At 35.7% G+C, this 14,319-nt stretch overlaps 1 protein-coding gene across 1 annotated transcript in view; it reads left to right on the top strand.

The window, feature by feature from the left end:
• Positions 1-14,319, top strand: part of Trhde (thyrotropin releasing hormone degrading enzyme) — a 468,335-nt gene that overhangs the window by 242,312 nt on the left and 211,704 nt on the right. The window contains exon 5 of the mRNA XM_008834550.2: positions 1,379-1,492. Within this exon, the coding sequence (XP_008832772.1) occupies positions 1,379-1,492 (114 nt within the window). The remainder of the gene's footprint in view (positions 1-1,378; positions 1,493-14,319) is intronic.

The raw sequence follows: 14,319 nt of genomic DNA, 5'->3' as shown, positions 1-14,319 counted from the left end.
ATATATCCTATAAAGTTTAATTTGTGTCTGGTTAACCTATTAAGAGTCACATCCTTTAAAGAAACCTACTCTCCCCCTCCCAGCAACCATTGGGCCAATGGTTCCATAGGTAGGGCTGGGATTTCTTACCCACGTCTTGATGTCTTTGCTGATATTTTGTCTGGTTTGAGTTTTCATGGGACTTGTTCATGCTATCACCATTGCTGTGAGATCATATGAGTAACTGACCAACTGTCTGGAAAACTCTGTTTCCTTTTGGATATCTAACACCTCTGTTTCTTAGATCTTTCCATCCCCCTCCCCCTGTCCCCCTTGAGCCTTGGGAGTCAGAAGGCATACCACGTAGAGGTGTTACACTAAGAATTACTTAGTCTGCTATCTATCCTGACTCCGTGTAAGGCTTTCTCATGGCTGGTTATTTCTTATCATTAACATTTCATCTCAGATGCTATCTGCTTAGAGATTTATTTTGCTTTTACAATTGAAGCAGTTCTTTCTCCATTCCTGTAACATTTTATGAGAATCTGAAATTGTGTTGTTTATTGTTATTTTTAAATCATTTACCTTACCTAATGGTCTTTTCATTCATAACTGTCACTTGTATGAGAAGGGACATGCCTAACTATTCATCATTTAATTTCAAGATTTTAGGCTAGTATCTGGTTTATAATATATTTTAATAAAAAAAGAACTTCTTTAGCACTTCTAAACTGAGCAATGGTTTTTAAATAACTATTATTATTTAATTCAAACACCATTTAAAACTTTTCATGAACCATCTAAGATTTTATTGGCCTGACCCCTGATTATCATGGGATCATGAGAGTCCAGCAAGGATGGTTCTGCATCAGCCAATGACTCCTCTGAATGCTCTTTGCCATTAGAAGGTGGTGTTTCAGAGCCTCCAGTGACGAGCAGTTCACCACCACTCTAGGTGGTATTGCTGTGCCATTAGCTAGAGAGTTTCATATACCTTCAGCAGATATTGGTCAGTCCTAATTTGGACTCATCAGTTGCAGTCTGTCCCCATAGGGCCACAAGACACAGGCCTTTTCTTCTATATAATAGACTTTCAAATATTTGAACAGTGTTGTCCTCAGCTTTGATTTCCGAATCCTTTCTTCATCAAGTTAAGCATTCTTGTGTTCCTTGATTGTTCTTTTTGTTCTCCCTGATTGCATTTATGAAATAACAGTGTCACCCATGTAGTCCAATAAATCCATACAGTCTTGCCACAACACATTTTAAAATCACAAAATCAATTTGGGAATGACTTCCAGTTATGATAATAACAGTTTAATACATATAATTTTAGATAAAATTGTTCAGAGATATATGCTATTACATCTGACATCTCTTCATTTATCTGACCCTGCAGTGGTTTGGTGACCTTGTGACTCCTGTGTGGTGGGAAGATGTGTGGCTGAAGGAAGGCTTCGCTCATTATTTTGAATTTGTGGGTACAGACTACCTCTACCCTGGCTGGAACATGGTAAGTGTCCTTTCTTCCAATCATTTGGAACTCCCAGGAAACGATTGACCTGGTGCTGCCTTGATCCTATGTTGTCATTTGAGGTGCCTGAAAATGCCAGTTGATGCGTGAAGAAAGTCATGCATCAATTGATAATAGAGTCTTACTTGTTATAGACCAATCTCAAAATGCCACAACTTATCTAAATGGAAATATTTTTGATTAGAGTGTTTTATGATAAAAATAAATTATCTTTTAAAATGGAGAAGTTGACTGTAATTAATGTTATGGTTTCGGTATAGAGAATATTTCAACACATAGAAAGACAAGAATCTAAGAGAGGAACTATAGTAATGAGATAAAATATATGATGTACCTTTTATATATATGTATTTTAGGAACAGGTGGCTTAAGAAGATGCCATTAGCTTTATTCAGAAAGAGTTGTATATATTGTGTGAATGCTTTAGGAATGTTCTGTACTGTTAAACTGGAGGAGATCTTTTTGTGCCTTGAGCTGTGATGTCTTAAAATTCTGTAGAATAAAATGTGACCAATGTGATTTTTATGTCTTTCTATATCAGTTTTTCACTTTACATAAGCTTCCATTTACCAATAATTGAATATATTATCACTGAATAGAACCCACAGTACATGTTGTTTTTGATTTCAAAATTAAAAGAAATTTGAAACTTATTTTAATTGTTATTATTAAGTAAAAATTTCTATGTGTCAACATTTAACTTGAAAAAACTCAAATTTCAATTATGATGAAATATGTATTTATATATATATATGCATACAAACTATTGAGTGACTTACAGACAGCTTTGTATGTTTAATAGACAAAACTGTGTGTGTTGGGGTTTGTTTTACATCCATGAACCATGAAGCCATCACTGTGTTTATGCCTTAGATATATCTGTTACTTCTAAAATGTTCTTTTGCATTTACTGTATTAGTTTGAGAGACACAGTTAACATAAGATTTCCTCTCAACAAACTGTTATCTATACAATTCAATGTGGCCAGCTATAGGCTGTGCTGTGCCATCCATGGCTTGCTTGTGTTGCATAACAAACTTTGTGCCCTTTGTGCCTCCTTGTTCTTCTTTCCTTCAGTCTCTGCCAACCACTACTCTATTCTCTGCTTCTCTGAATTCTTTAGGTCTAGACTCTGCATATACATGAGATTATAAAGCATTTATCCTGCATCTGCCTTATTTCCCTTAGCATAATGTTCTACAGTTTCACCCAGATGGTCATAAATGACAAGCTTTTTTTTTTCTATTTTGAAGGCTGAGGAGCTCCATCATCTCTTCAACCACATTTTTCTTTATCTATTCACTTTTCCTTGATCAGAGTGAATCCATGTTCTCATATATTTTTATACTTCTCTCTCTTGAACTTTAAATCATTAAACAGTGGGATTTGAGGAGCATGTCAATCATGATCAAGTACAAAGTTATTGTTAACGTCACATGACTTCTTTACCATAAACTCAACTGACTCCTACTGGGGAAAATGTTAACTTATTCCTAGAGAAACTTGTACAATAGGGAGACCATGTCAGTATGCTCTAACTGCGTGCATGCAACCTTCCCATATTTTGCAAAAACAACATGGTTGATGTATCTAGTCATGTGCATGTGATGCAAGTTAAATGAATTTTACTTGAAGCATGTCATTCTTACACTGAAACTGACTGGAATAGCCTTTAGGGTCTGGGATATGGCTCAGTGGTAGCGTGCTTACTCAGTGGTAGAGTGGCCCGAATTCTCTCTAGGTCTCCTGCGCAATCAGACAAACCATATATGTGAGTTTATTAACTTATAAAGGAATGAGTATCCAGTGCCCGGCCCCATGCTGCCTGGACTCAGAGCCCACCTTATCAGACCTGCCACGCCCATAACCCCGCCAGCATGCGCTCACAGCCTCAGGGCCAGCGATCTCACCCCAGGTCCACAGGGAGTCAGTCCATTCTGTCTTTGAGTTGCTGCCCTGGTGGTGAGTTTCCTACACCATCACGATTTACCAGCAGCTCCTGGCTTCCATCCCAAGATAGCTCCTAGCTTCCCTTCCTAGTTCCTGCTTTGTCTCAGGCCCCGCCCGTTGGAGGAACCAGCCAATCGGGAGACACATGCACAAGGTCTTTGGTTTGATCCTCAGCACTCAAAATAAATAAATGAATGAATAAACTGCTTTAAAGAACTATGAAGAAGAGCCAGCACTATTATGAAATATTATTTAAGTATTCATTTACAAATGTGCATTTTTCATGTGTATGTGTGTTTTGTCTGCACGTTTGTAAGGGTATTACATATGTACAATGCCCACGGAGGTCAGAAGAGGGCATCAGATCCTTTGGAACTGCAGCTACTGATTGCTGTTAGCTGCTGTGTGGGTGCTAGGAACCTAACCTGGTCCTCTGAAAGAACAGCCAGTGCTTTTAACTGCTAGACCATCTTTCCATCCTCACAAATGTGATTTTACAATTTAAATGTTTAAGATCATTGAAACCTTTCCAAAAGTGTCTTTTGATTTTTAGATGACTTTGAACTAGCTTTAAATTTTCATTATGCTGTGGATTATTACTGATTTATAATTTCATTATGTCTCAATATTAAAATATGTTCTTATTACAAATGACATGTCACCCATACAGGTAAGGCCTTTCCTTAGCTCATTCAAGTGCATGTAATAAAATCCTCTCTATTCATCATTGTGAAATGTACATCTTAGATTAAAAAGTAATCAGCAGAATTGTACGTGGAGTGAAAACAGATTTTTGATGGTTTTATGCGTGGCCATATATCCCAGCTTCAGTGTCCTTAGATTTTTGTCTTGGATTTCTTTTTGTATTTTTATCAGCTGTATTATAAATGTAGGTCTTCTGGAGAAGGTAATTATAAGAGGTGCTGAAAATGAGCATAAAGTGTAAGTGGCACATCTGAGATCTTGTCCCATTGTAGATGATGTGCTGGAAATATATGATTTTATTTATTATGAGCTAATATTTAATATTAAGTGAAAATTAATGATGATACAATTACAATGACACAGAAAGCTCGCACACCCTATCAAATTAAGAAATTAAAGTTTAAGCTCTATCATCAGTAATTAGACAATTAATAGTGAATAGAAATGTGTTATTTGTATTCAGGTTTTAGAAGTATAAATACCTTCTGATATTTTATTGCTTTTGGTTTTCAGGAGCTTTTAAAAATTAGTGAAATATATCAATACTCCAACATATTAAATTCATAAAATTATAATAAGAACTCCACTTAGAAACTGCTTCACCACATAACAACATCTTTGGAAATAAAATTTCAAGAATAAGTTAGCCACATAAATATGAAAAAATGCCAAGTGGCGATAAGGCTGTGCCAGCACTATTTTTCATAATGACATCAGCAAAAGAATGAAAGAAATACTCCACAGAGTAAGAGTGATGGCTGTGTCAGCAGCAACTCACAGTCCTGTGATGTGCACACACGCTCCACTGTGAGTGCATGTCTTGGGTTGCACTGGGGCCGAGCCTAAAATAGAAAAGCCAGGAGCCAGGCTCATGTCAGGAATAAAAATATTCAGGAAGTTGACCTCCTTTGCTTCTAATCTCAAAAAAGATGCTTTTATCATTTTTAGACAATAAGACTGAAACGTTGAAATAGAGCTTCAATTTGCTAGGAAGATTACAATGACCATCTGCCTTGCATGGGACAGAAATAAGGAAGTCCAGGATTACATGGTATTGTTAGGAAGCTCTTGCTCTCATTTGTGCTGATATCACTGCTTTGCTAACTGTTGTTGAGTGAACTCATAGGTTATGTTTATGTGTGGTTATGTGTTTTCAAAGCTGGTAGACAATACTGAAGCAATCAGGTTTAGCATTAGGACAACTACATGAAATACATTTTTTTCAGCTTATTATTTATTTAATAACCACATACTTAGAAGAAGCATTTCATTACAACAGCATTGACATATTCAATATTGTATAACTGTAACAATTCAGCTGTAAACCTAAAAACTTACAGCCAATTTTGAAAAAGATGGAATACATTTTTTTGTGTGATAATATCCCTCCACGTTAAAATAATCCTGATTTTAGCATTTTGTAGATGTGGGCTCTTATAGGTAGCTTGATGTAAGGTTAGAAGAATGGATGGGAAATAAGCAATTAAGGTAGTAAGAAAGCACCTCTCTAACTCACCCTCATTATTTGAAAGATGGCACAATTGCAGTAATTTAGCAAACTTCCATGGATTTTGCAAGATCTTTGAAATCTACGAGCCATTTTACAAACATGAGAATTAATCATGGTCCTGGAAACTGAGCACTCCATTAACAAGGTGAATAGATTCTATTAGAGATGTTCCAACATTCCAAATTCCTGTAATCTATTTTGACAGTCTAGATTTATAAGAATTATGTACAGATTACAAAGAAGTTCTACAAATTCTGTGTCTGCATTTATTCTTAGTGTAATCAATTTTCATCAATTCTGGCAACATGGATTATTTTATAAAAATATGTTTTAGGTCACATTAAATTTATCAAATATATGTGACAAGATCATTAGAGGCAATTTACTCAGTTTAGGATTAAAGACACATTTCTTGGGGCAAGTTATCTTTTTTGTGGTATGATTTGATTTTATTAAAATTAGCTGTTAGTGGGCAGATCAAGTTATGGGTTGTTATTGGTGATATTTACATTAAATCTTATTGTGGTGGAAATTTAGCTTAGTGGTAGAATGCTCCTGTTGCACACATTAAATCCTTAGCTTGTTCCTTAAGCACAGGGAGGAAAATGCTTCCCCAGAATGGATAAAAGAAGACACTAATTAAACATCTTATTACTCTTCAGCACAATGTGTTTTGATTGTATTCAGACCCCTTCTTCTTCTCCACCATCACCTTACTTCTCCCTGCCACCATCCATTGAGTTGATGTTTTCTGTGTTTTCAAAATGCTCTTGGGTGTGGAGTCTGGTCAACCTACCAGGTAACTCACCATTAAACCTAACCCTTTCAGCATCTATCAATTGCCAATAGATCCTCAGCCAGGGCTAGGGCTTCTTGCCAACTTCCTCCCATCTGTACTGGGACTCTCTCTGGCTTGGGTTAGCACAGGTCTTGTGCATCCTGTCACAAGCATTATAGGTTCATATGTGAAACTACCCTGTGGTAATCCAGACAATAGTTTCTTTGTATTCAGCACCACTTCTGGCTCTTACAATCTTTCCATTACCTCTTCTACAATGATCCCTGAGCTTTTGAAGGAAAGAGTGCAATACAGGTATCCAACTTAGGACCAAGCCATAGTCTTATTCTCCACACATTGATCATTTGTGGGTCTCTGTACTAATCACCATCTCCTGCAGGAAGAGTCTCCTCTGGTGAGAGTTGAGAGATGCACTAATCTATGGGTATAACAATAAGTCATTAGGAGACTGTTTAATACTATTTTTTTTAAGCAGAATAATAGTAGTAGGTTCTTCCCTTTGTTCTGTGACCAGTCTAGTCTCAGGTTCATGGCCTTGATAATAGTATCACAATGCACTTCATACTGTGAAACAGGCCTTAATCCAATTAGAAGGTGGTTGGTTGCTCCCATAATATTTGTGCCACTACTGCAATAGTGAGCATATTTTGCCAAACCAGTTCTTGGTAAGAGTGATGATTACCTTTTGTTGCCAACAATGTATCATAACACCTTCTAGTATTATGAAAGATAGCCAGAAGAGATGAAGCTTTAAGGTCAGTACCAGCTTGATTTCTCCTTGCTTGTTCTATGACCCAGGTATGGAGTATCTTCAGCAATAGGGTCTTACGGTCAAGTTCTGAAGGGTAAGCAAGCACAATGGCAATATCCAGTATTGTTTGAGGGTCTATGGGACCTCTTGGTCAACAACTCCAAAAGAGAGAGAGTCCATTCCTGGTATTGGGCTTTTCGTTTGCTAGCCTGTGGTGTTTATTGTGGCTCCTGAACCCCTGTTATAGGATAACTATATTTAAAATGGTTTTATATTGAATGTGTATCCATTGTAAGAGTCTTTTACAGAAGGATTCTGAATGACTTTTTCAAAAGGGCTTTAATATTAGCTATCCCTCCTCTTTCTCCCCTTCCATTTCCAATCCAATTAAACCCATCCTCTCCTGTCCATTATTACCCATTTTTCATTTATAACACTGAAGTCTATTTTCTCTTTCTTGAGCCCCACCCCACATAAGGGTGAGATCATACTCAATGAGTACAATGTACAGCTTCTCATCATAATTTGTTATTCATTTGTTATTTTTATTTTTTGTGTGTGAGTGTATAACCTGCCTGCATGTAATTGTACTCTTGTCGTGCAATGCCCGTGAAGGCCAGAAGAGAGCATAGATCATCTGGAACTGGAGTTACAAACTATTGTTAGCCACCATTTGGGTAGTGAGAATTGAACTGAGGTCTTCTGGAAGTAAAGCAGGTGTTCTTAACCATTGAACCATATATCCAGCCCCTGATTATAATTGTTTTAGAATAGTTGGCATGTATTTCCTTCAATCTTCTGAAGGCACACTGCATAGGTGTGCTCCTAAAATTACATTCATTAACCATAAGACTGTGTTCTTTTCTTAAAGGAATTAAGATATTTACAGAGCCTTTCAAAGAATAATTGTAAAGTTATACATTGAGACAGCAAGCAGACTGAATATTCCCTAAAATTTTGTATGAACATCAGGCATAAAAAATCATTAATGGAAAATTATATAACTAAACTTCATTATGCTAAATACTCAGAATATCTTGGGTTGTAGAGATGGCTCAGTGGTTAAGAAAACTGCTGTTCTTGCAGAGGACCCAGGTTTGAATCACAGCATCCACATGGCAGCTAATAACTATCTGCAGCTCTAGTTCCAGGAGATCTGACACCCTCTTCTGACCTTCACCAGCATTGAACAACATGGGTGTACTTACATACATGCAGGCAATATCGACTTACACATAAAATAGAAATAAGTAAAAAATTTTAAAAATACTTAGAATACTTTCAAGTGTGTTGCTTAAACCTTTAACAAATGTATTCAGTTGTCTCTGTCATAAACAAGACCAAAAGAGTAAATACAAATTCTTCAGTTAGGCTAGTATGATTACAATAAAATCATTTTCATCCTTCAGTGATTTTATTTTCATTCAAAAAGAAATTGAGAATGCCATTGGTAAACTGAAATATTGATCTTGTTTTTTAAGATCTTATTTTTTTTCTGGCTTACATTGCTTAGTCATTCTAATCCAGAAAGAACATTCTGATATTCAGAGGGGGAAATGATGAATTAGAAAATAATTGGGTGTGGGCTAATATTTCACTCATTCAACTCAGCTGTTCATTTAAGCCCATGCCTGATTCAATGACTCTATGAAAAATGCTGTTACATATTTCAAATAGTATTTAATATACATTCCAATAAGAATTGGTACATTGATGTTATTTCTTGCAATTCACAAAAATCAAGGTGTATTGACTCAGTCGAACTAAGTGGCAGGAGACAGATGGTTTGGAAATTAAGTGTTGTGTTTTAGAATCTTACTTTTAATAATGTAAATGTATATATGCATACGCTTAGTTTTTCTTGTAGCTGTATGAGTTGTCATCAAAGACTACATATAACATTTGACTCTCCAGAAGTAGGGAATCAGAAGGTGCTGCAATTATTCTTACCTGAAGGGTAATATTTTAATCCCAAGTGAATCTAACCTATTGAGTGTTAAAAAATTTTTAAACTTTCTGGATAGTCTCAAGGGTCTATGTCTTTTGATCTTGTTCAGTGGCTTAAAAATGACATTTACATTGAAAGACTGCAAGGGTAGAAAGAGTGCATGCTTGCTTGGCTCTCTTGGAGGCTTAATCTTGAAAATATGCCTATTTTTGTGCACCTTTTTTACCCTTCCCTCTTCTCCTCTTTGCAAGCATTTTATTTTCAGCTGAAAACATAGACCTTTAAAAAAATAGAACAATATTTTTTCCTGTTGGAAAGAACTGGAAAGAACCTACCTATTCTTGGAGAGAAGGTTTTACTTTTCCTCTAGTATTAGTGGCTAGCCATGTTCAACATTTGGGGTTAAGGGCTTGTTTTAGGGAGAGTACAAAGGAATAAGAGCAGTGAGAAACGTACTGCTTGCAGAGCCTTACAAGCATCATATCTTCATCAGAGTCAGAACAGGAGCAATCATAATGTGCACTTAAGTCCCAGGATGCCCAAAGCATCTACGATTAGACTAATCTCAAACAGAACTCAAATTAGGATGATCCAAAAGCAATGCAGTGTTAAAAGCAGACCTGTGACTTGGATCATAACTCACAGTGCATAAAATTAGGAATTTCTGAGAATAATAGTTAGAATAGTGACTGCACTCATAGAGTAACACTTTAAAATAGTCTTAATTGTGATTAATGTAAAGAGAAAATGTGCTTATTTTTCCCCCATTTTAGGTCTAACTGTTCTTTTTACCAGAAAATTTTCTTTTATTGGTAACCTTGTTTGGCATCTGGTAGAAGTGTGTATGTAACTAAGGCCAATCATCTGTTAATTTTTGAAATGTATTAATTAATTTATAAGCTTTATAGCAGAAATGCATTTTGAGTTTAAAACTATAAATGAAGAATATTTAATAATTTATACTTTTATGTATATTTAAAAAATTAAAATAAAAGCTTTGGCTTTGCTTTGGAAATTGGAAATTTAGAGGAGCTTACCAAGATGTGTGTGTGTGTGTGTGTGTGTGTGTGTGTGTGTGTGTGTGTGTGATTTTAGCTTGAAGTTTTTAGTCACTAACATATTTTTAGAGAGAAGAAAAAGAACTTCAATTCATTAGTATATTCATATATATACCTATGTATTCAGGAAAGTGTCTGGGACTTTTTAAAGTAGCATAACTTTGCATTTTTTCCTATGTGGAGTTTAAAGTTAAAGGAAAATTACAAATGTAAAGTTTTATTTATGGTCTTAAAAGGATGGTTTTGTCATTTTTTAAGAAAGACATCATTTCAGGTTTTGAGTGCTTTAAACTGAGAGATCAAGGATAAATGAGCATTCCCTGTGGAATGAAGTATTTCCCAGGAGAACTTGTTCAGATTTGTATGGTGTCAAGGTCTTTGTACATTCCTTAGGAATTTCAAAACCAATAGGAAAAAAATTAGAGGATTGGACACCGTCTTAAAAGAAAACCCTAACTTCACTTGAAGCCTCAAAATAATGCAAGACTGTCTTCTCTTCTGACTAGCAGTGTTGCAAGGAAATTACTCTGTCCATTTTTTTTCATATAAGAGAAAGTTGTGAGAAGAATATTCCAGCTTACTAAAACCTTGTCAGATATCATTTGATAAACCAAAAAGGAAGATAATGCAAGAAAAATTATACCAAAATGTTCTCATAGGCATTGTTATTCTAAAATGCACAGTATTGACCAGAGCATATTTTATATAGCTATTTTACCTGTCACCCTCTCTGTATCTGGTAAAAATGTTATCTTCCTATAACATACAAATTGTGCAAAATTTGATATTATTTAGTTTTTTCTAGGTTAAAAAGAATTTGATATTCAGGCCTTTAACATGAAAACAGCCAAGGCTGAGGCCTCAGAGGGCAACTGAAACAGAATTCATTAGTTTAGTTTTCTAATTATTAATCACCCTTAACCAGACAGCTATCTGTTATAAGAGACATTAGAACACAGCTCATTTCTAAGCAAGGAGTGACTGTCTCAGTCCATCACACTTTATGAGGCATCTCCCATCTCTCTCCAAGGTTACTTTAACTTAGATTCAGATGTTACTAGACAAGAGTTCCAGAAATGACAAAGTAGTACATTCAAACTTTAAGAAGTGTAGAAGTTTCCTTCAAATAAAAACATCCAAGTCATTTGAGATTGATGAAGATATTGCATGCATTCACTCCTCTGCTGGTTATAATAATGAAGGTGTATGTAGCAGGTGCTATGTGCATGGAACACCTTGCATATTTAGTGCTCTGTGAAGTAGAGTAAAACATTCTGCCAGGGTGAAGTTGTACATCTTCTCTGTACAGAGCAGCGGGTGAGGGGTTGTTTACAGGAGGGGGGCTTCTCCCACCCCAAGGCCACACTGGAAAGTCTCCATATCGTGACTTTCTAGCAGTTGGCAAGCCTCATGGTGTTTTTCCAGTTATACACTCTTAGTCTCTCTTCCTAGTGCAACTTAGGCTGATTGGTTGGCTGGGAGGTGTGGCCGAGTCTCCTGGTGCCTCCTTTTATTTTATTTTATTTTATTTTTTTGTGGAGCATCAAACAGTCATGTTTGTTGGTGATGATCCTAAGTGAGCAGGTGCAACCAAGCTTGACATTCAGAGGACACTTTTATGCCACAGTTCTACTAACTGCATCACTATTCAGTCTTCAGGCAGCACTTCTTAAAGAAGAGTGCAAAACAAAATTGGTGGGATACACTTTGACACTGTTGAGCAGCCTCCCTGATTTCCTGTTCACAAATTTAAGTAGTCCTCTTTGAAAAAAATTATATCTTTATCTTTTAATTTCTTCTCAGAATTGATGATAGAAAATTCTAGCAATTAGAGGCCTATTTTGGTCAGTTTGTACAATAATCATTTTCAAAACCTGAAGATACTTAAGGATGTATCTGCTCCCTTAGAACCTGCTTCAAGAACACCTGTGCCCAATTAATTCTTTAATCGTTTTATTTTCTCCTCTGCAGATTTTATTTATAGTTCGATGATGCTCTTCCTCTGGGCTGGTTGTACTGACACCACTTTCTGCCTTTCTATTCAGTCAGGCATTTCATTCCTTCTATTTATTTCAGCCAAAGATTTAACAATTACCTAAATTGAGACATTCATTGTGTTAAATTCTATGGAATAAATCTCATGTTAATATTAGTTTAGAACTGCGATGAAACAGTATTTTGTATGCAGTGCAGTTTTTCTTTGGTATGGTTGCTTTAGTATACTTATTTTTTTCCCTAGCTGACTGATCAGATCCCTGTCAGCAGTTGCTTTGTTTGTGGAGTGACTCAAACCACAGAGCTGTAACCTCATTCAGACTCCTCAAAATCATACATATGTCCAGAAAACAAAATCTAGTCCCATATGTCTCAGTTTTAACAAAATCATGGATCAATAAGGACATTTAATTATTCATTATTATTTTTACTTTAAACAGTGCAACTATCTAATGGTTATTCAGATTTACTTACAATGGCCATTTCATTTAGATGTTGAATATCTTTTATTTTGTTATCAGTATTTTAAAATATTTTATTTTGGGAGCTGGAGAGATAGCTCAGAGGTTGGAAACACTTGCTGTTCTTCCAGGAGATCCAAGTTTGATTCCTAGCACCCACATGCTGGCTAACAACCATCTGTAACTCCAGTTCCAGGGGATCCAACACCCTCTTCACATCTCTGTGGGCTCTGCATGCATGTGGTGCACTTACATACATTCAGGCAAAGAATTTATATATATATATATATAATATATATATTATATAAATGAAAATAGTAAATAAAAAACACTTTATTTTTGAAAATTTTGCACATGAATTTTGTCCTTCATTATTTCCATCCCTCCTAGTTCTCCACCAACTCCTCCCATGTTCCCCACTCCATTACAGTTTTTTGTCCTCTTCTTTGGTTATTATTGTTACACATATGTACCTACATTTATAAACACACACACACACACACACACACACACACACACACACTCAAAGTGCATTGAATCCATTTAGTGGTTCTCATGTGTTCCTCATGTGTACCTGGGTTTAGGATTGGATAGACTTGCTTTTGAATCTTGATTTCCTCTACACTCCTCAACTTTACTTAGAAGATAGTTACACACATATTTTTTAGAGGCAACTTTATTATAATTCTTCAGGCAGGGAACATTTTAATTTTGCTCTTAGGAGCACATTAGCATGTCAATGATCAATTCCATTTGGGGATATGTTCAATTACGAGAAATCTCTAAGGTGAACCTTAGGTGTGAACAATGACCTCTGTTATTTTTATTTTTATTACTTTAAAAATGTTTAATTGAACTTTTGTACATTTCATACAACAATTGTTAATCAAATTTAGACCTCCTCCCCCATCCATGCCACCACAATTCCCCCATCCCCTGCTCCACACAACCTTGTGCATTCTGCCATACATGTTAAATCCTATCATGTGAAGCATTTGTACTTGGCTGTCCTTCGGTGCGAGTTCATCCACTGGAGTCTTAATGAGCTTATATAGAGATGGTAAGTTCTAGTCTCCCTCATCCAGTAGTAATCAGCCTCCAGCAGTCCCCATGCTAGGGCCAGAAGACAGTTACACACGTTTTATTTTATTTTATTTTTTAAATTATTTATTTAATAACCACACAATCAGGAGAAGCATTTCATTACAACAGCATTGACATATTCAATAACAATTTTCAGAGCTAATATGCATGTCCTTCAAAACTGGCTGTAAATTTTTAGGTTTACATTTGAATTAATACAGTTATACAATATTGTACTCAGTATAAACCCTATAAGACATAAAATTAAATGAGGTTTTAAACTTTAAAAAAGATCTCCATTTCACTATTAAAATACAGTTTCATACAGAAAAATTCATATTCAATACAATTGACACTAAAATGCACATGCATTTCTAATCTCTATATATCTGATTATTACTAGTCACAGTCGGTTACTTTCTGAGCTCCTTGGCATCTAAGCATGGATATAAAGTCATCAGGTAGATTTCAGTGGTAATGTTTTCACATCCACCAATCATTAAGGAACAAATTTTTATGCTTTGAAGAATTATTATTTTAAAAAAT

The sequence above is a fragment of the Nannospalax galili genome, unplaced genomic scaffold (genome assembly GCF_000622305.1).
Source record: "Nannospalax galili isolate Female #2095 unplaced genomic scaffold, S.galili_v1.0 scaffold76, whole genome shotgun sequence".
In the NCBI taxonomy this organism is placed as follows: Eukaryota; Metazoa; Chordata; class Mammalia; order Rodentia; family Spalacidae; genus Nannospalax; species Nannospalax galili.
This window is presented reverse-complemented; position numbering and strand designations above follow the sequence as displayed.